We start from the raw sequence: 23,515 nt of genomic DNA on the forward strand, positions 1-23,515 counted from the left end.
GGAACTTTCTTGCATTCCAGGAGTGTCTGGTATGTGTTGCCAAATTCTGGATCGCTCTTGTATAGATGTGGCCACCCCGAAGTCTCGTGCCCACAAGAGTCAAGCACAATGGTCAATGTCACAATCGACAGTCTACAACATTATTGGTGCTGCCCTTCTTTTACTAAATGTTCAAATGGAACTGTTGCAAGTATGTGGACCAATTTTGATGGCCATCGTTTTGAAACTTCCCTTGTGTCTGTATGGACTGCAGGGGTCGGTGGTCTGTGTGGATGACTGTTTCCTTCCCCATAATGTAATGCTTCCATTGTCGAAAGACTTGCATGATGGAATACATCTCTTTATCATAGGTGGGATACTTTCGGACTGTGTCTGTAAGTGTCCCACTGTGATATGCTACTAGATGCCCCTGCTGAGTAAGAACTGCACCAATAACATAGTCGGAGGCACCTGTCTCAATCTCAAATGGTTGTTGCAGGTCTGTTAATGTGAGCATTGGTGCAGAGTAGAGGCGATGCTTCAACTTGGAAAACGCCTTCTGTTGGGATTCAGACCTACTCTGCGTAGGCCCTGTGTCACCCTAGCGCAGACCCTCTCACGTTTAGCCTAGAATTTCTGCAAATCAAGACGCCCTGCCTGTTGCTGACTGGGAAACTTTCTCTCTGGCACTCTTGAAAATCTAACCGGCCTCTAGAACTGAAAACAAGCTTCTCCTTAGATAAATCAAACTGCTCAATTGAGGCTTTGTGCTGCCCCTGCGCAGCCTCCTGGAGATAAAGTTTGGCCTCCTCTTTTTGACTCTTCCAGAATTGGAAACTCCTCCAGAAATTTGCTATGCTGCCCTTTTGACACCTGCTACTCGATCTACTAGCTTGATTTCTCCCGCTGAATAACTTGCACTGGAAAATCAAATTGTCTAGACCACTGAGTATCTACACTGGTGTGTTTTGCATCTACCCATCGACCTCTTCTTATGATCTCCAGTTGGGACTCCAACGACCCAGATTAAAACTTATTTGATGGCTGAGATCATCTCTAAGTCGATTCGTGTGAGTTTCTAGATGATTCACACCTTTCCCAATTAATTCCTCTTAATTGACCACTTTTCCTAAGTTACACAGGAAATTTTTAATTACGGTCAATTAATTTTACTGAGCCATCTCTAGGTGGAATTTCCATAAATGATTTATGGGTTTTGGAGAACTCCTGTGTTTTAGTCTCTCCACAAAGTCTTGAGTGTAGAACACGATCCGATGCTACAAAAACTAACACACCTCTTGCCATCTTTGCCAAGTTTTTGCCAAAGGCAGTGTGGAAAAAGTCAGGAAAAAATCGGGATTAAATCCCCAAAACGCGATTTTTTTCGCTGGCCAATTATATCGGCCGATTTTTTGCCGATTTTTTCCCAGTCGAAAAAATCGGGATTAAATCGAAAAAGTCGGGATTAAATCGGGACTTTTTCCAAAAAATCGTGGTGGTTTTTTAATGATTTTTTTTGCTTTGAAAAAATCGGGATTTTATTGAAAAAATCGGGATTTTATTGAAAAAGTCGGGATTTTATTGAAAAAGTCCGGATTTTTAAAAAAATGAATATTTTTGTATTTTTTTTAATTTTGCCGACTTTTTGCCGACTTTTTCGAAAAACTCCCGACTTTGCCGAGTTTTTCAACTTTTGGACCCTTGCCGAATTAATCCCGACTTCGACTTTTTCCACATTGGCCAAAGGTACTTGAGGCCTTACTATAAAGATAGATTTGATTATGTATTTCCAAATGGTCGGATTGTGTTTGCACCATGCTCTCCAAGAAATTGTACAACCCATCTCTGACCTCCCTAGTGTGATCTTCTCGTTGTTGAGCTTTATAATGATACTTTGGGTTTAGGAAATACCCGACTGCATGTATAGGATGATGGAGTTGATTGTTCCATTTGTTATCAATGATCTCCCAAATAGGCCCATATTTACCTACTCTATCCTTGTAGGCTGCCTTTATCTACTTCGTTGCCTGATCCGTAGCCTCATATATGTAGCCCATGGCCAAATCCCCATACACCAGCCATAACACCTTAACAAGGGGCTCATCCTTTGCAGAAATTTTCCAAAAAAGTGTTGTAAAAAACTTTCTTTTTGGTGTCTTTTCCATCTTGTCTATGAGCCCCCCGAGATGAATTCCATTCATCAGGAGAACTTTTTTTTCAAGTTTTGTTACTAAGAAATGAGAGATTGCAACGTAAGGAAGTGAGTTGCAAATCTCGTAATTGCAGACCTATCAAGCTCCTTGTTGTTAGTTTTTGTAGCATCGAATGTGTTCTAGCCACGAAATTTGGTGGAGAGGCTAGAATACATGAGATCTCCAAAACCTAGAAATCGTTTCTGGAAATTTTGCATAGAAGTGTCTCAATTAGATTATTAGCCATTTTTTAAATATTTCCTAAGTCTAAAATTTTAGGGAATATGGTTAATTAATCAATATTAATTGAGATAAGGTGAGAATAGTCTAGAAACTCACATGGATCGATCTAGAAATGATCTTGGCCATCAATTATGTTTTAATCTTGGTCGTTGGTGCTCCAACAATGCATTATAAGAGGAGGTCGATGTGGTGATGGAGAACGCACTTGAGCAGTTTGATTTCTTGGAAGATCGATTTCCTGAGTAGCGGTAGTCAGTTGCCGGAGAGAGCAAGAGATCGAAGCAGTGAGTGAGGGGCAGGGGCAGTGATCCGGAGGAAGATTTCCAGATCCGGAGAGGCAGCAGCAAGAGGGCCGAGTTATCCCAGTGAGCGAGCGTCGAGCACTGCACAGTAGCTTCAGAAGGGGCAGTTCAATTTGCTGGAGAGAAAATCATTCTAAGTTCTAGAGGTCGAGCAAAGGTTCCAGAAGGCTGGAGAGACGATTTCCTCGATAGCTGCAGGCAGAACGACTCCATCAGAGACTGGATGGAGGCTTGACGTCAAGTAAAGCAGCGTAGAGGCTGACGCAGAGGGTTAGAGGGCCAAGTTTTTGAAGGCAGGTTGTGCCGAGATTGCTTGTGCAGGAAAGGTAAATTCCCTTCAATAATTTTTCTCGGAATTTCTTGCAGTGGATTGCCAATTTCAGGCATCTAGATTGTACTCAAGTTTTCACTGCTGCATAATAATAATAAAAAAACCCTCATTGTTGCATCAATTTTCCCAAGTTGGTAGCATTTCTCAATTTCCAGCGCATTATTTTCCCGCAGTATTTTATTTGTGAAGGTTGCAGTGTTTTTATTTCGATATTTTCTATAGCAGATAAATTGTTAAATTAATTAACGATTAGGAGAAATAAATACCAGTTGTTGCAATAAAATTCCAGTTTGGAATTTTCACATGGTATCAAAGCGCAGTTGATTAGCTCGAGAGCTTAGAAGTGAAAAGAAGGAATTTTCACTGCTCAGTAAGGGCAGTAGGTTGCAATTCCCAAGGGCAGCGCAGTCGTTTTGCCAGAAGGCCGAAATGCTTGAAGAAGTTTGATTTTTTTGAGAGGGGAAGAAAAAATTTGATCCTTCCAGATTGAGTGATTCTAGAGGCAGAGGGAGAAACTCATATTTTCATTGGGCAAATCTCTAGTTGGACACAGAGGGTTTTGCAGCAGTTCGCTAGAGCAGAGCCAACGTCGGGGTAGAAGGGAGAAGAGCACACACAGAGGGAAAATTTTCCTCAAGGAACTTCTAGTCTCAAGAAGTTTGTTTTTCCTTGCAGATTGGTAGTAATTATGAGCAAATATTCTCACTCCAGAAAGGAGTGCGAGTAGCTAAGCAACAACCAAGCAGAAGGAAAGAGGGAGTTTTCGACAGTTCATTGAGATGGCCACTGCTAGTCTTTGTGATCAGGATAGGTTGGATGGAGATTCCAACTATATCATCTGGAAGGCTAGGATGTCCTTCCTTCTAGATGAATATGGCCTGAAAGACTACATTGATAATGTAGTGGCAATTGCCTAGGGTGCAGATCAACATAAAGCATACAAGAAAGAGATGGCATGGGCAAAGCAGTTGATCTTGGATGGAGTCTGGGATCATATTGTCTCACATATAGCTAGGATGTCCTTCCTTCTAGATGAATATGGCCTAAAAGACTACATTGATAATGTAGTGGCAATTGCCCAGGGTGCAGATCAACATAAAGCATACAAGAAAGAGATGGCGTGGGCGAAGCAGTTGATCTTGGATGAGTCTGGGATCATATTATCTCACATATAGCTAGAATGTCCTTCCTTCTAGATGAATATGGCCTGAAAGACTACATTGATAATGTAGTGGCAATTGCCCAGGGTGCAGATCAACATAAAGCATACAAGAAAGAGATGGTGTGGGCGAAGCAATTGATCCTGGATGGAGTCTGGGATCATATTGTCTCACATATAGTTGGCAAAGATACTGCCAAACATATGTGGGATGCTCTCTCCACGTTATACCAGGGAACTTCTGAGCAGCGGAAGATGTTTCTTGAGGAGAAGCTGAGATGCATCCGGATGCAGAAGGGGGAAGGCATAGATTCCTTCCTTACTAGGATTCAGGAAGTCCGAGACCAGCTGTTAGTTGTTGGGGCAGCGCCTCAATCCATGGAGCTAGTGCTATTGACACTCAATAACGTCTTAGAGGATTGACAGGTTTTTGTCCAAAGCATATTGGGCAGAGATAGGCTACCAGACTGGGATAGAATGTAGGCCGATTTGCAGCAGGAGGAATTGAGGCGAGCTCTGTTAAAGAGCTCCATCAGTGGCAGCAGTAGCAATAGATCGAAGATGGTGAAGGAGGAGGAGAATGTGGCCCTCGCATCTAAGGGTCCTAGTCAGGGGTAGGGGGAGAAAAGAAAGAAGAAGAAGGACCTGTCAAAGGTCAAGTGCTTCAGGTGTGGTGAGCTTGGTCACTACAGTACCCAGTGTCCTCTCAGGAAGAAGGACAAGGAGGAGAAGCAGGACCAACAGGCAACTTCTACAGAGATCGACAGGTTGTCCTCCAGATTGGAGGAAGACTTCACGATGTTCGCAGATATACCTCCAGGAGTGAGGTGGGGAGATTTGGTGCTGTAGTCCCAGAGAAATACAGAGATTGGGCAGGGTCCTTGAGGAGTCCACCTCATGGATCAATACCTTGCTACAGGGGCCCACAGTATTCAGTAGCAGGATGGATCAGTGGCAGTTGATGCAGTCAGTACCAGAGTGACAATTGCAAACTAGTAGCAGTCAGATGCTGGGGAGCGCCATGTAGTGTTGACAACAGAGTAGGTGGCTCAATGCAGAGTTGGTAGCAACACAAATCCTTCAGCGACAATGCAAATGCTAGTAGCAGTCTGAGACTCGGGAGACATATGCATCATATTGAACACAGTTGATTCAGTATTTTGGATGCTTTTCAGTTGTAGATGTTGCAGTTGCAACAACAACAAATGAGAGGGAGTTGCAGTGTTGGCAACAATATGGCAGTGTCAGCAGCAACACAAATGCAACTTATATCAGAGTTGTGTAGTGGTTGGTGGGTAGCAACAACCAAACATCAACGGCGTGACAAGAGATGATACAAAGACAAAGTGTTGTGGTAGGGTGTGCGGCACTAGAACACATTCCTCGCTAAGAGGGAGTGTTAGTTTTTGTTGCATTAGGATGTGTTCTAGCCACGAAATTTGGTGGAGAGGCTAGAATACATGAGATTTCCAAAACCCATAAATAGTTTCTGGAAATTCTGCCTAGAAGTGTCTCAATTAGATTATTAACCCTTTTTAAACTATTTCCTAAGTCTAAATTTAGGGAATATGGTTAATTAATCAATATTAATTGAGATAATGCAAGAATAGTCTAGAAACTCACACAGATCGATCCAGAGATGATCCTAGCCATCGATTATGTTTTAATCTTGGGGGTTGGTGCTCCAATAATGGATTATAAGAGGAGCTTGACGTGGTGATGGAGAAAGAACTTGGGCAGTTCGATTTCTTAACAGATTGATTTCCTTGAGTAGTAGCAGTCAGTTACCAGAGAGAGCCAGAGATCGAAGCAACGAGTGAGTTGCAGGAACAGTGATTTGGAGGAAGATTTCCAGATCCAGAGAGGCAACAACAAGAGGGCCGAGTTATCCCAGTGAGGCAGCGGAGCGCACTGCGCAGTAGCTTCAAAGAGAGCAGTTCAATTTGCTCGAGAGAAAATCGTTCTTAGTTTTAGAGGCCCAATAGAGGTTCTAGAAGGCCAAAGAGACAATTTCCTTAGTAGCTGGAGGCAAAACTACTTCATCAAAGACTCGTTGGAGGCTTGACGTCAAGTAGACTGCACAGAGGCTGACGTAGAGGGTCAGAGGGCCGAGTTTCTAAAGGCAGGTTGTGCCAGGATTGCTGGTGGAGGAAGGGTAAATTCCCTTCAATAATTTTGCCCAGATTTTCATGCTACGGATTTCTAATTTCAAGCAACTAGATTGTACTCAGATTTTCACTACTGCACTGGTTTTCCCAAGTTGGGTTCTAGCATTTCTTAGTTTCTAGCGCATTATTTTTTCGCAATATTTTATTTGTGAAGGTTGCAGTGTGTTTATTTTGATATTTGTCGTAGCAGATAAATTGTTAAATTAATTAACAATTAGGTGAAATAATACCAGTTGTTGTAATAGGATTCCAGCATATTGGAATTTTCACACTTGCCTCTAGTGTTTTTCCTATTTAAGCTCAAAACCCATGAGTGTTGTAGATGTATTTTGTGATACACTTTGCATGCTCTACTATTTACCCACTCCACTTCACCTATGTCCTCAAGCATGAGGACTATGCATGTGCAACACATGGAATCCAAAATATGGTCCTATATTTGGACTCTAGCATATTTCAAGCAAGAACATAGTTTGAGGCATTATCTATGATGGTCTGCACAACATTCTCCTCCCCTACTGTCTTAACCATGTTGATTTGGGGTAGCATCGGATGTGCTCTAGCCACGAAATTTGGTGGAGAGGTTGGAGCACATGAGATCTCCAATACCCAGAAAGAATTTGGGCAGATTCTAATCAATTCAAGAGATATTAAAATAATTAATATTTTTAATGGAGACCCTAAGTCTAAACTTGGGGAAAAATAAAATATTAATGTGTATTAATATGAAACTGTGTTAGAATGGTCCAAAAGACATTGATCAAGCCAGATCTAATCTTAGCCGTTGATTAGGGACTTAATCTCGGCCGTTGATTTGTCAACGAGGAAAGTATAAGAGGAGGCTTGAGGGTCACTTGGAGCACACACTGAGGGAGACCAGTCAGTTCAATTTCTAGAGTGGGGTTTGCTGAGAAATTGAACCAGTGGTCTGGAGAGCAGTTAGGAGGCAGCAAGTAAGGAACAGAGAGATGCGAGATTAGTGCAGAGGCGGAAGAGGCAGACGCAGAACCAGAGGAAGCCATGCAGAGGCAGCAGAGACTACGCAAAGCCAGAAGGGCCTGCGTCATCAACGCAGAGGTTGCAGGAGTGACACAGAAGGCCAGAGAGGTGCGTAGAGCCTCAGTAGGCTAACGTAGAGGGTTTCAGGCTGACGCAGAGGGTTTCAGGTTGACGCTGGGCTTAGAAGAAGTGTTGGAAATTTGTCTATCTGTGGGTAAGCCAGTTTGGCACCCTGTTGTACTAGAAAATTGTTGAATAATAAAATCCTCCCTTGCTGCACCGGTTTTCCCACAATGGGTTTTTCCAGGGACATTAGTCCAAAATAATTGTGTCAATGTGTGCATATGTTTGTTTCTATATTATGGTGTGATATCTGCAGTGATATTTATTTTAATGTTTGTTGAAGTAATTTCATGAATAACTTATGATGAAATAAGTAGGAAAAGTAAATCAGTTGCTGCAGTGATAGAATTTTCACAAATCATCTCATCCAAAAAATCAAATAGAAGGTTTGCATCCTTTACCCTATCAAATGCATCAACTAATTTCAAAAACATTGTTCCTTGAAGGCAAGAAACAAGGAAATTAATGATAGTGTGGTTCTTTCCATTGGTCCATCCATCTGACTTGATGGAACAACCTCTTTTAATCCATGACTCTCTATACTTAGTCAAATATTCTTCAATGCAAAAAATATATTTTTGCAAAAGACTTCCCCACAAGTCATGCAAGAGGGCCTTTGAAGCCCTTTCCTACATATATAATAGAGTCCCACATAGCTTTGTAATAAGGTAATAAGTAACATTAAAGGGGATATCTGCATCATACCATGTAACAATGTATTGAAAATCAACTTCTTTGCATTGCTTTTACCAATGGTTATCCAAAGTGGGTTGAGTTAGACTTAGTTGGGAGGAAGTGGCATTAGCATAGCTAGTGGTGGGGGAGCTTAAGAAATAACTCTTGATATTCATCCTCTTTTTACCTTTAGATTGTAATGCCCAAGAGTAGGAGGAACATAATGGATGTGATCATGGACATTAGTGGAAGGGATAGAAGAAGAGTCTTTAATCTCAAAATCTTCACACCCACCTACTCTCATGGATTGTAAAATTTCCTTCTTCCTTGCAGTTTCCACTTGGATAGCTTTATCCCTAGCCTTTATGCTCCTCAAACTTCTCAAAACTCTAAACGAATTCTGCCCTAATATGCCCTATCACTTCATTTGGTGCTTTACATGGCTTTACTTGGCCTCTTATCCCTGCCAAGTGTTGTTTCAACATGTGAATACCCCCTCATCCAACATATTTTTGACACTATTTGAGAATCATTTTGCCATTAATCATATCACAATGAGCCCATGTAGTATCTTTGGCTTTTGGAGGCATGGTGGCTAATAAAATGTTTGAAATTTGCAAGGAAATAAATTCGCAAATTTTTAAAAAATGTAGCCAAGTAAAATGGAATATCCAAGATAAATTTGAAAAATAAATGGGGTAGATTTCGCTTACAAACAAGTTGAAATTAAAATTTTTTAAACTAAAAGTTGAAGCTTGAAAGAACAAAAAAAAAAAAATTAAATACATGGACAACAATGAAATATGGATTTTCTCAAGTGAAAAGCTTTAGAAAATGAAAACTTGTTGTCTTAGCCTCCTCTTGAAGATGCCAAATCCACTAGATTGCTCCAAATCAACTTGAAGATGAAAAAAATAAGCCAAACTCTCTGCGGTTACACTACTTTAGCAAAAACCAAGCACTCTCCAAGTTCACAATGAAGTTCACAAAAAATCCAAATGAGATGTGTGAGGCAAATGAGAGGGGAGGAATGATTTTATAGGCTTGGAGGGACTCTTTTTGAAGGGAAACAACCCTTAGTTTCTAACAAAACCACTTACAACTGCCAAAAACAACTCTGTGTGGGTTTGTGGTCCCACACTTGGGAGTTGGCAATGACATGGGTGGGTTATGACAAAGCCAACCGCGTTATACTAGTTCATTATGGTTTGGTACCAAATAGGTGTATACTTTGCCCCAAATTGGGGTCATTGGTCGGGTTGACCTCCAACCCTAATGAACCAACCGATTTGACCAGGTAGTGATTCAACCCCACTGGGTTTTAAAACTATGGTTAAAATATGACCCAAATCCCACTAGTTGCACAATGGAACTAGATGTTGGACATTTCCAAAATGTGTGGGACAAAAAAATCTATTGTCTTTGTGACACTAAGAGTGTTGAAGATAAACATTTTATCCTACAGTAACTTGTGTATACCCAAATTAAATTCCAATTTCAAAATATTAATCACAATACATTCCTAACCTCCCAAGTGATGGAAAATTCAAAACTATAATGACATTGAAACACTTGTCTTGATGTTATTATAATAAAATTTTAAAGAAACATAAATAGCCTCTTGCCTTTCTTAAGATTACATAAATCATCATGTCAGTGAATGTTAATCATTTTCATTTTCATAAAACTTTGTTTTTTTTTTTTTTTTTTTTTTACATAAATACTTTAAACACATTACAATTGTTGATGTGAGTAGCATTGGAAGGTCTTCTATAATTGCTTGGTGTCTTACCACATGGAAGAAACTATTTGCCTCTTTTAGTGATTTATGTTTTCTTCCCTAAGTATAACTTAGGAAAATACAATAATTAAATTCACTGAATTATTGTGGACTATTGAGTTATTTTCTAAGGATAAATAATTTAATTATTTAAGTGAATTACAAATAATCTCAAGTTGATCTGCAAGATGTTTAAAGAAGGAAGATTCAAGATGTTTCTAGGGAGGAGATTGAGGTTAGAGATTTGGACTCGATGAAGATTATAAATGGAGGCTAGCAATGGAGGTGAAGACACAATGAAGAGCACAAGTGTGTGAGCGAGTCATCATGAGAGAGAGTGATTTTCTTTGCAGTGCGAGTGGCTCAATGACCAGTTCGTAGAGGAGGAAAAGTGCGAGTGGGTTTTAGTGAGTCCAAGAGGGCCGAGTTGAATGAGATTGCAAGGCCAAGTTGTCAGAAGGAGATCGAGTTTGTTTGGAGGAGGCTGAGTTGCTGGAGTGTTGGGGTTTTTCTAGTGTGCATTAGTAGCAAGGCGCAGATCGAGTCGCTGGGGAATTGTCTGTGGGTTAATTAATTTTGCACTGTGTGATTGATCTTTCTTGTTTATTTCCGCTGCACATTTTTAATTCTAGAAGCTAGTGACTTAGTTATTATTTGGGTAAATAATTAAAAATTGGGGATAAATTAAATTTCCATGAGAAAATAAATCTAGCTGGTAGTAAAAATTTAACAATAATTGTGAAACATTGACTCAACACAATATGAACATAACTCTAAGAAAACATGTATGATGATGAACATAACTCTAAGAAAACATGTATGATGACCAAAATGTGAAGCATTTTAGAAACTAGACATATGCTTAGTTTTAATGATTCGTTGTGTGCCATCATTTTTTTTTGTAAGATCAACATTGGCGAGGCTACATCATGGTCATGTCCAAGAATAACACCTGAATAGAGTGGGGAATTGAACCGGTGACTTAACATCTAGGAGTGTCTTAACTGCCCACCCGATCACTGTCTATCCAAAATGCCGTCAACTAGCTATCTGCCATCATTAGTATAAACAAACCTCACCATAAATTTCTTAGAAATAGGCCAGAACCTTTTCTTATAACTAGGCCACGGCTTTTGTGATTACATTTAATTAAAAATCTCTCCACATGCTTAATCAATGAAGTAAATGATCATATCATCATGATTGAGATTGAAGGACTCATGTCTAAAGGGGCCCTTAACCCCACTGGACCTTATTAAAAATAGAAATAACTCGTAAGTTGAAGGAAACTCTAAATTTATTCTAAGAAACGAAGCAAGAACTACGGAACTCCTCCTTTGATAAACTCCCTTTGCTTGTGACACAGCTCCCAAACAGCAGTTGGGTTGCACAAGGCATAAGGCTCTCCAAGACGAGGACATACATTCTTCTCACCCTCTTCATCAGGGTCTCTCGTGTCCTTGCCTTAGAGCACCCGTAACAAACCCTTCTGCTCGAATATGGCAGCCATGCCGTGCTTCCATAAATTAAAATAGTCCCCGTCGAACTTCTGAAAGGGGTCCAGCATTATATTCGAGAGACTCGCCATTTTCTGTAACTACCAAGCACCAGTAGCACAGTTCAGCTAACCACCCAACTCACCTACTCACGTGCTCGCGAGGATTGGTTGTATCACTGTGACGTTACAGCAGCATTATCATCATGGTAAACAATATGCACACCATAGCACAGTACAATAAATTTTATATAAGTTGAGATATCTCCTAGATTGCCTTTCTTTGACTCCCCATAGCTCTGATACTATTTCATAATTTACATACTCAAGTGCAGATTTGCTGAACAGCAAATTAGGAGAGAACAATTCATGTTTCAATTTTTTTTTTTTTACATATTTTCAAGGAGAGTGGCTGTTCGTTTAAATTTCCCATACCGAATAATTAAATGTGACTTAATTGGTGTTAAGTCATTACAATCAACTTTACATTTTCGTGGGATGCATAAAATATCAGATAACAGTTCAACTAAATTACAACTCCACCACAGATGCAAGGTACACTGTACAGTAATTAAATGTGACTTAATTGGTGTTAAGTCATTACAATCAACTTTACATTTTCGTGGGATGCATAAAATATCAGATAACAGTTCAACTAAATTACAACTCCACCACAGATGCAAGGTACACTGTACAGTCTACTGCTAGCATGTTGTGTACGGAGTGGGTTTCCTGTATATTATATAACATGTCTTAAGGTTAGATATCATTACTTTGGGATGTGGTCCTAAGAGTGGTTCAACTTCAAACGAATTTTAAATCCCCTTTGTCCTGCAAAAATTTGGTAGAGGATTACGGTTTATAATAAGGTCGAAAAAGAGCTTGTAATTGGGTGAGGTCCAGTTTTCAAACCTCATATATTGCACATTGTCTTCTCTATTGCTTTCTAGATTAAAGTGATCCTTATGTAAGATAGTCTAAGGGTTTTGTCAAGCATATCAGGTACATGTTAATCTCCTTTCTTTTGGCATGGAAATACTCTGCTATCTTATCATTTCATTTGTTATTTTAAATTAACATAGATCACATTTCACACAAAGTACAAGCTATCAATGCATCTGTTGCGAGTTTAACGTAAGGTTGTCCTTTTAATATTGTTGGCAGATGCTAGGAAAATCCCGCTTACAGTTTATCAAGAACTACAATAACAGGCTTTTCAACTGGCTTGTGGGGTCCTCCATTGTCATGGTTGAGGGGTTCTCCCTTGTCATGGTTTGTGTGGGTTCTTTTACCCTCAAATTTTTCCTTGTGCAAGCAGGTGCTGGGATCTTGTTTATCTTCTTTGAGACATACACTCGAATTTTTTGGTCTCCAGAATCATTGTACTACAATCCAGTATGGCATCGGGTAGTTACCGTTTGGGAGAATGTAGTATACAGTCCAGTACTTGACTTGGATAGGTATCTTTATCTTTTGCACTAATGTGTATTTGTCTTTTGTTTATCAAAAAATGCATCTATTATATAGTTTGATAAATAATTTTATTTTTTCTTATATTGACAGATGGGGAATTCCTTTGGCTGGGGTGTCCTTGACATTGCTGCTTTTCTGGCGTTGTTATGGAAAAAGGAAATGTTCCGGAGGTGCATTGCTTCCTCTGTATGCATTCCAAACGGGGAGTTCCAATCCCCGCGTTAGGAGAAGTGACTAAATTTTGCATATTAAAGCATGGATTCATAATTTCCTGGTCAAAAAGCATCTTACTTGGGGGTCGAGTTGCAGCAAGAATAAAGCATTTGTGACAACTTAACTGGAAAGGCCAGAACCTGGAAAGTGTCTTGGGACTTTCATTTGCTGTAGCTTTCCTTCATGTTGAACTAATTATTGTTTGTAATAGTTAAGATTTGCTAAGAGTGATTCCTTTTACTTGTGTTTCATTTCAGTTCTCCACATAATTGATTAAAATAGATTCGAAAACGCTTTAAATATTTCTTTCAGAATTGTTTTGGATTGAACTTCAAGAATTAGATATTAACCATTACAACATAATTGATTAAAATAGATTCGAAAACGCTTTAAATATTTCTTTCAGAATTGTTTTGGATTGAACTTCAAGAATTAGATATTAACCATTACAACGATTCTAAATCATTTCACTATGAATTATCCTTTGAATTCACTTGCATAGACAATGTTGAACACTCTTGAAATAAATAGAGTTACCCTGGGTTGATAATTAATGTAGGTATTAAGATTTCTTTTAAATAGTCATCTTAATGCACCAACATTTTGGCGTCGTTGCCGGGGAGAGTGTTTCAAAGTGTTTTTTATTTTTATTTTTTTATTTTGCTGTAAAAGAATTGGGTTTTAAAAAAAGGAGGTAAGAACCTGCGTAACCAACAAGTAAAGTGCTTTCTCATCAGCTCGCTTTTCAACAAATGCATAGAGGTTAAATAGGAGTAGGGGTTTTTTATGAATGACTAGGAATAAAAAGATAGAAAAAGATCAAAACTCCCCACCTAAATATGCAAAACCCAAGGGATCGGTGAACCTTGGGAGATTAAATTTTATAGATGAAATCGTAAGAAAAGAAGAATCTCAGGCATCAGTAGGACCCTAGACTATATCTGGAAAAATCCCTACTATAATCCCTCAAGCAGCAGACTCACTATCTGCAGCCTACACTGAGATTCATAGCCAAACCGAAGGATCTGGACAAAGCTTTCAAGTTACATAAAATTTACATTCTGATCCTTTAGAAGAGGGAAAATCGTGTAATCTAAGAGGATAGGGAGAAACCAGTGGAACTGCTAAGGCAGAGCCACAATTGTCTGAACTAGGATCTCCTGTGATTCTAGATCTGGGCAGTGCTGCAAAACCACTTCGGATTGAGAATACTCCACTTACTCAGATAACATCCCCTGAAATTCCCGAAGGATATTGGCACATTTTTGACCAAATGGCGAATCAAGTACCTCAAGGTCAGACCTCAACATTGGAATATCCCATAGTCGACCCAGTAGCCAATGCCTTGATGAAATCTATTCCCTTGCAAAACATCCCAACCTTTCATGGGATGACCACAGAGGATCTAGACGCTTTCTTATTCGAGTTTGATGTCCTGTGTAGAGGATACGATTATACCACCGACCCTCAAAAACTGAAGTTGTTCCCTTCTACCCTAAAAGGAGCAGCTTTGAGGTGGTTCATGGGTTTAGGTGGGCACACTATTAACTCTTGGGATGACATGAAAACTTATTTTCTCACAAAATATCAGGACTATTGTAGGACTAGGGAATTAAAAGATGAAATCTTTAAGATGTCTGCAAAGGATAATGAAACTCTAGAGGAATATGTCGAATGGTTTCACTACAATTTGCAGAGATCCCCTCACTCCACATTACCAAAAGAAGTTCTGAAAGCCATCTTAATTAAAGGAATGAAAGAAGAATGGATAGAAACTCTAAATTTGATGGGGAAGGGAGACATTTCTCAAGAGGATTATGATGAAATCATTCACTTGTGTATCAGGTGTTTGCGAGGTAGCACACACACTGTGTCTGGAAGTCAATATATTATGGCTAGAGGAAGTAAATCACACAGTTGAGGCATAACAAGAATGGAAATCGGTAACCTCTTGGAGGACTTCAAGACGGAAATCCTGGGCACCCTTACAATGCAGTTGGACATCCTGCAGGCCAAACAGAAACAAGCCTTAGCAGAACAGAACTTGGTCGTTTTTTGCCCACGCTACCGAAAGAAGCACAGTCAACGGGAGTGTCCATTGGACATGGTCCAGACATGCGCTATCTACACCAAGGACCATGCCTTTGAGCAATGTCAATCACTTCCAGGGCTAAAACAAGTTTTTAAAGAAGCAAAAGAAGAGACAGAACCAATGTACTTAATGAACCAATGTTGACAATGGTAAGGCTGACCCACAGGTATGTCACAAGACACATCTCAGTGTTGGAAATACTGAGAGGGGGGGTGAATCAGTATTTATTTTCAACTGTTATTTTACCAGTTAAAACATTTATATTCAGAACACAAGATGAACAACAAGAATAAATGATTTTATTAATATAATCTTTGCAATAAAATAGATACAAATATATATGGTTCCAATCTGTTGCCAAGCACCAACTTGGACTTTTGTGAGGCTCCAACCTCCAGAGCACCAACTTTGTTTTGTCAAGGCACCAACCTTGGACTTAGGAGCACCAACTCCCAGGACACCAATCCTTCCAGTTCTGAGGCACCAACCTCAAGGGCTCCAACTCTCTATTGTCAAGGCACCAACCTTGGATATAGGAACGCCAACTCCAAGGACACCAATCCTTCCAACTTCTGAGGCACCAACCCTAAGGGCTCCAACTCTCTGTTGTCAAGGCATGTTTGATAGTAATGTTCTGCTCCCAAAACTCTTCTTTACTGAATTCTATCTGTTTACAATTTCACTGTAGTCTCCATGCTACAACATCGATGGCAACCAGTCTTCATATGAAGAAGTCTTTACAACTCTTCATACTGTCCACGCAGAGTCTAAAAAAGTTATCTCATGATGATATCAAATAGCCATCATGATCTCTGATAATGTCTCCACACAACTTTAGTGAGTCTACTATTAGCTGCATTAAGCTCTGCACAATAACCAACTCTCTGTTTCAAGCCTCTGTTATCATTGTCATGGTGAATGCTTCCAGCGTGACTACTGCACACTATTCTTGCTATTGCAATCTCTTACTTCCCAGAAATACATTCACATATGCTTCAATACTGGTGTTGGCTACTGTTCCCTTCAAACGATATCAAATGAAACTTTATTTATTTTGTCACAGAATTGTTTTTTAGTATGCATTATGTACCTGATTAATTCATCACAGGTTCGAGTCTTTCACAGGGTAACACGATCAACAGAGTTGCTCGTCCTTCGATTGACTCCTGTCCGACTGGACCTTCGTCTTCCTTCTGTCCTGCTGGACCTTTGACCTCTTTCTATCCTGCTGGACTGTCCGCTTCCTTCTTTCTTCTAGTTCCCCAATTACACTTTGAAACTTCCTTGTTCACTGTTATAGAAGCCTGATACCCCTGACCTTTTGGCTTCCTCCTTGCTCGCTTGAGCTTCGACTTCCTCAACACTCACTTGACCTTCTGGCTTCCCTCCTCCGATCACTTGAGCTTCAGCTTCCCAATCTACGCTCACTCATCCTTTCATCTTCTTTTCATAATCACGAGTTGTGAACTACCGTTCTATTCTGTGATTGATGTCCACAGTAGATCATTCGAAATGATACGTCTTATGATAGATTTATATGAGTTTCGCCAATGGAAAAACGCGTTAAGTGGAAGAAGGCCGACCGACTTGAATATTAAAAACATAGTGAAGAGTCTTCCATATTCACGGAAATCATATAGAATAGGCTATACCCATATAGAGGTCCCACATGCCACGTCATCCTTTTATCGCAATCACAGCTTCCGGAGGTTCGCACATAACATAGCCAATTCCCAACTGCCGAAGGAGTGGATGTGATATGATATTAAAAAGTTATTAATAAGTCCATCGGATCCACACCCTTATCCCAATCACCGGTTTGACATTCCTTTGTACAATGCGATTACCGCGGATGCGACATTTGATTAAGCCATGCTATAATGGTGTAGTTGGGTCCGCAATTATATCGCAATCAGCAGATTTCAATGTGGCAAAACTTTAACAAGGCTTGCGATATTGCGACGGATGTGATATTACAATAGGGCATGTTATAACGTTGCAGCGGGTCTGCATACGTATCCAATTGGCATTTTAATGTGGCAAGGCTTTTAAAGAGGCTTGTGATATTGCGACGGACGCGATATTATATTAAATCATATTGTAATGGTCTCGTAGGTCGATATATATATATATATATATATATATATATATATATATATATATATCACAATCGCATATTTTATCATGACACGACTTTACACTCTTACGGTATTCCTTAGTGATCCTCCATCGTTGATCTTCTCTCCAGATCTAATGGTTCCGTCTTAACCCGATCAACCCAAAATCGTCCATTGATCCTTCGCTGTCGATCAACCCACGCTAGATCCAACGACCTACATGCATTTCGATTGAGCCACTTGCAAGAGAAATAACCACCTGAAAAAGTGGTTTTTTCTCTCCACCCGAGTGCTACGTGTTGCTCGGTTAATGGAATCGAGTGCTCTCCTCTAAATACCACTTACCGCCTAGCGTCCCCCCGATAACCACTGCCGCTATTACAAACCCGCCGGTTAACTGTTGAACGTGTTAGAGTCGGTCTAGTTATCCCTCCATCAGAGATCAAAGCTCTTTTGCATTTCATGATTAGGTGTCCCATCAGTTTTGATCAGTTGCATTTCGTTAGGCATGCCATAACTTTGATGGAGTGGGTTGTGTCACTTATTCCCCTCGTGCTTGGCACTGCTGGTTCAGGCCTATTTATTAAAATAAGTCTTCAAAGGTCATTTACAATCATGTTTTAAAATTTTGAGGTCTTAGGTCTAGGGTTGAGTCAATTTTGTCTTGAAAAGTATTAGAAGACCAGCAGGCCAGAGGGATGTCTTTGATAGATCATCACTTCAATAATTTTCATCATTGTACAGTTGAATAAGGACTTCTCTTCAAAACTCTGTTTTGAAGATAAGTCGCTATCTCATTTTTGTAAAAATTGTAAAAATTTTCAGTTCTTCAAATGTTCAAGCGCAGCCTTGGTCTCCTTTGCCAAAGCATATCAGAGCTATCCCTGCAAAAAATTATAAGAAGAAATCATTATTTCAACCAATTTGTTTTAAAGGGAAACCAAAAAATCATAGCTTATTAATTTGAAAAAGTGTCAACATCCAAACATTAGAGAGTGGGTTTTGGTCAAGTAAAAATCAAAAGGGAGTCTATATAAAGGCATCTCTCCTCATAACCAACCCATTCACATCTCAAGAGCAAAGTGCATCCATGCTAGGGCAATTTTACAAGTTATTGAGAAAATCGGGCTAGTTCCAGGGGCGCGCTATGCATCAGCTGAGGCGCGCTACGCACCCAGGGCGCGCTACGCATCAGCACAGTTTTTCCTGTGTAAATTTACTCGTGCGCTACGCACCAGGGGCGCGCTACGCGTTGGGTTTTTTGCTCAGAAATTCGCCAGCAAGTGTGCAATTCCTCCTCTAACTCAGTTAAAGCACAGGTAGGCTTCATGTCCATGGCTTGTACTCAGTTTTGCAAGATGTATGTATATAAATTATGCTAGCTATGCCATGAAAATTAAATGAAAAAACCCTCAGTTTGCTGTGTGGATTCAAAGGCCTAGTTTGCTAGGGTTTTCAAAATTATATGCTGCCAAGGTTTTCCCCCTTTTGTGTTTCCTACCCCCCATGTTCACCAACATTTCCCTTAAAAAATTCCTCATAAAATTCTACACTATCCCTCTACAAAATCCCAAACCCTACTTCACCCCAAACCCTACTTCATCCCAAACCCTACAATATCATAATTTCTATGCCCTTTCCCTTCCCTAAATTCCTTGTTTTATTCTCATTGCCCCTATTTCCCTAATGTTTCCCCTTTCCTAACATTTTCCTTGTTACATTTGTTTTCCCCTTGGTCACAACATTGTTTAGATCAGAAGAGCAGTTCACATTCAGTCGTATACAACAGTTTCACATATCAGCATTCATCCAAGGCAGTCGTGCAACAACAGTTATATGATCCGGTCATTCATCCGATTATGAAATAGAAACCCAAAGTGACTCACCCTTGGAAGGACATGCACTCATGAGGCTTCATAGAGGTGGCAGAAATATCATTACTTGTCCCGGAACTTGGTGTACAAAGCGAGAATCGGAAGTTTGAAAGCAAAGGTAAAGAGAGCTTCAAGGAGGCAAAAAGTGGATGAAGGACTCTAGATATTGGCTGAGGCATCCTTGGCTCATCATTGCCCTTGATGAAGAACCTACAGTCCAAATTTCAAGAAATTTGGAGAAATTTTTGACATTTTGGAATTTTTGCACTAAAAAACAGGTTTTTCAGCTCAACGCGTAGCGCGCCGCGCGCTACCCTTAAAATTGGGAGGTCCAAATCACGAAAGGTTTGTATTTTTGGATTTTTCATGATGAAATACACCTGCTAAGCCACTGCCAAGGCATTTCATCAAGGTTTGGGTCCCCAAAAGGTCAAAAAACATGCAAAAAATGACCTCACTGCCCCTTTTTGGACACACAGGTAGCAGCCTTGGGAATGGACATCAAATTGGAAAATTCCACTTGGGTTGGAAAGTAGACATCCAGGGCTTTCCAAAAAGCCAACCTGAGCTCAATTTGGATGCCGGGAAGTGCCCCAAAATCAGGTGGAAAGGTGCGCTACGCATCATGATTTTTTGCAAAATTTTCATCTTCAGCTCAAGAATTCGGCCAGTTTTGACTTGTGATAGGATTTTTCACCCTCCTTGATGTAATTAATGTAACTTTATGTTGACTTGACACTTATTTACCTATTCTAGATGATTCATTCATAAAATAGCAAACATTTAATGAATGAATTGGTTTCCTAGCTTATGGAGGCAAGTTGTTTTGATTGCCTAGATTGTAGTGCTTTGTTTAGAATTGGTTGAAACAGCTCCTAGGATGGTGAGCTCGACCCCTAGAGGCAAGGGAATGAGTTAGATTGCCTATATTATATATTTTCTTAGTCATTTTCATGGTTGGACTCTTTGGGAAGAGGCTTTGAGACTTCATTGTTTATTTTACTTCAGCATTTTGGCAAAGGGAAGACCAGGGATTTGCAGCACTATTTGGAATTCTTGTGGCTTTATGTCTTGATGGTGTGCTTCTTTCAGTACTTGTAAGTTTGTTATGTGTATCATTTTCCCTCTCTCATCTTCTGCAATTGAACAAATGAAGTGTTAAGGTAGAATCCATAAATTTGCTATGCTCTGCCTTTAAATTTGTTTAATTTTCCATGTTTTATTCAGTTTAAGGAGAACCCTTGAGCTTGCTTTCTCTCCTTAGCTCCTCACCTGTCTGATCATTTCACCTCATCACTTTAAAAGCATCAAAACAATTGCCTACCTTGCTCCAAGCAGACCTCTGCAGAAACTGTGTCTCATCCCCGCACCCAAAATTGTTTTTTCCCTTTGATTCAACAAAAAAACCCCCCCCAAAAAAAAAATCACCTTTAAACCTCTGTACTTAATATCTAGCCTAAGATCAGTATTCCTTATTGGTCATCTCAGCCCCTTTGAAAACCTTTTGCCGAGATAGACCCGGAGAGAGCCCTCTCCTGCCCTTGTAGGGCTAGCTACGAGGCTGAGCGTGGTATGATGTTGCCTTGAGTTTTGCCTTCTTCATCCTGAGGCAGATTCGAGTGCTAACATAGTGGCGACCATACTGGGGAAGAAAAAATGGTTTGCTGGTTGATGTCATTTGTTTTATAAGCTACAGACGGAGCTTGAAGTTATGTCAGGTAGCCTTCGAAATGCTTTTGTTTTGCATTAGCGAAAGTAGATAAACACTGCTTCAGTCAATCTCCGGTCTATTGTAAACGTGACATTTAACTTGTTAATTACCCCAGTACATGTATCAAGTTCAGATCTGATGGTTGATGGTGGACAACGATCAGACACTTGAAATGCTAAAATCATTCACCTGGTGACTCTAAATCATTTTCAAGATTAGATCCAAAGACTCCACTGGAGGATGATCCCGACCAGCAAAAACATGAAAGGACAACATGGACATATCAGGTATTCAAGTTGGAATTTCATCCAAGACATTTTGTTCTTTGTCATAAATTATTTCTTCTCTTTTCCCAAGAATGTCAAGAAGGCTTTGCAAAGTATACTATATTTGAGAAGAGATCCTCGGCCTGCAGTTGATTCTTTCCCTTTGAAGATTGTGAATACCAAAGATTTGCATGCCTTTGAGCTTGATCAAGATCCTTTTTCCGAATTTTGTGATGACCATCTTCAAATTGATGAATCTCAAGAGACCAAGACTGATTCTATACCTGCTGTACATACCCCTACACCTTGTAAAATTCCAGATCGGTATAAACCTCTTGTTTTACCTTCTTTTCTTCATGCTTTCCCCAAAAACTATGATCTATACTTGCCGAGGTTTGATGGTGAATGTAAGAATGTCAACGTTGAGAAACATGTGAAAAATTTTGCGTCTTTTCTAGATCTTTTTGAAGTTGATAGTGAAGATGTTAGTATAAGGCTTTTTGCTCTTTCTTTGCAAGCTAAAGTGAACAGTTGGTTCAAAGCCCTGCCTGATGCGAGCATCTCAGATTTCCAGCAGTTCGTCAAAGTTTTTCTCGACAGGTGGATGATCGAGCAAAACCTTTTCTTGATTGTAGAAGAGTATAATCAGCTAAAAAGACTACCAGGGGAGACAGTACAACAATTTTCTGCCAGATTTAACCAAGTTTATTATTCAATCCCAATTGATATAAGGCCTACTCCTAGATCTGCTCTCTTGCACTATTCGGGTGCCTTTGATCTGGAAATGGAGTTTCAGCTGAGAGAAAGGAATATTGCAACACTTCACGAGATGCAAAACAGTGCAGTAAATGTAGAGGCGCATCTGCTGATCCGACGGGCAAGGTTGAAAGAAGAAGAGACGAAAAGCATAGATCCAGAAAAATCAACATCTCTAGAGGTGAAGCTTGACATTTTGGTAAGTGTAGTAGAAGAGATGATGCAGAAGATCAACGCAAGGAATGATTATGATTTTCAAGCTCATGGCACACTAATTGAAGAAGAACAAGTTGCTGATCCAAAACATTTTGTTTCTTATCCTAGTTGTCATAGATCTGATAATGATTGTTTTGTAGATCACCTTGGTGAAGAAAGCACTGTTGATATGACCTGCATGCTTGATGATATGTTTTATACCGATGATTTGCCTCAGTTTGATCAGTATGATGATGATTATGTTCTCCAAACAGAAGCTAATCTTGCAATCAAACAAGCAGCTAGTTTGTGGGAGGAAGAGGTTCACTTACAGCAGCTCGAGTACAATGACAAAATGATGCATATCAGCTATGAAATTGAAGAGGAAAGTGTAGCAAAGTTTGAAGTAAGTGAAGGATCTTTGCCTTTTTGTTTTGATTCATTTCAGTTCATCAGAGATAACTTCCATGCAATCAGAAATCAAATGTCAACAAGTCTTGATTTGAATCATCTTGAGAGCAATGAAAATTTTGTTCAAGACTTCTCATATTCAGATTTGCAACCCCCGAAAGCCATTGATTGTCAAGTTGCAGCTGAAAACTTGGAAGTGGACACACATGATTTAATGATTCAAGGTGACTCCGTACCATTCTGTTTTGAATCATTTCAGTTTTTGAAGGGTAGATTGCATAGTAAATCTTCAAATGAATAGCCTTTAACAAATCAGCAATCTCTCAGTGCTAATGTTGAGGATGAGACAGATAACAAAATTCTTGAGCAGCCTGTAGCATCAGATTTACAACCACCAAATGAAATTGAAGGGAAGATTACAGATGAAGTTGTGGAAGATGAAATACATGATTTGATGATGCAGGAAGATTCTATACCCTTTTGTTTCGAAGCATTTCAGTTTATAAGGCAGAATCTTCGTAAAATCTCTCAAGAAAAAGATGAACAGCTAGAAGGATGTCATACATTTTCAATGGATACATTACAGCAGTGTTTTCAAGTTTTTCATGATCCAATAGCTGATGTTTTGGATGAGGTTTGCAGTCAAAGTCTTTCTCCATTGACTACATGTGAGCTTGAAACATGTGCTGATATGAATTTGATCCGGCGGCTGGTTTCTTTCTCATTTTCAGCAGAGGTCTCGTCACAAGGCTCAGATCAAAGTTTGCATTCATGGTATGAGGAAAAGAGAAGTAATCCATTGGATGAGCTAAGTTCCAGTGCGCTTGAATTTGAAGATCCTTATGCAGTGTTTTTGGAGACGGATAGAGCATCCATATCATTCAACGGATCTGTTTCTAAGTTGTCATTGGAGTTGCCTTTCAGTAGTTCTCTCTTGTTGTTCATAAGTGAGAACTTGTGG

General features: G+C 39.7%; 1 protein-coding gene across 1 annotated transcript in view; it reads left to right on the forward strand.

The window, feature by feature from the left end:
* Positions 1–13,165, forward strand: part of LOC149233497 (uncharacterized) — a 149,294-nt gene extending 136,129 nt beyond the window's left edge. The window contains exons 16-17 of the mRNA XM_089376752.1: positions 12,611–12,906; positions 13,010–13,165. Of these exons, the coding sequence (XP_089232878.1) occupies positions 12,611–12,906; positions 13,010–13,157 (444 nt within the window). The 3' untranslated portion in view covers positions 13,158–13,165. The remainder of the gene's footprint in view (positions 1–12,610; positions 12,907–13,009) is intronic.
* The last annotated feature ends 10,350 nt before the right edge of the window (positions 13,166–23,515 follow it).

This window comes from Pinus tabuliformis, chromosome J (assembly GCF_031772625.1).
Source record: "Pinus tabuliformis cultivar Carrire ecotype Pingquan chromosome J, CPIR1, whole genome shotgun sequence".
NCBI classification, from domain to species: Eukaryota; Viridiplantae; Streptophyta; class Pinopsida; order Pinales; family Pinaceae; genus Pinus; species Pinus tabuliformis.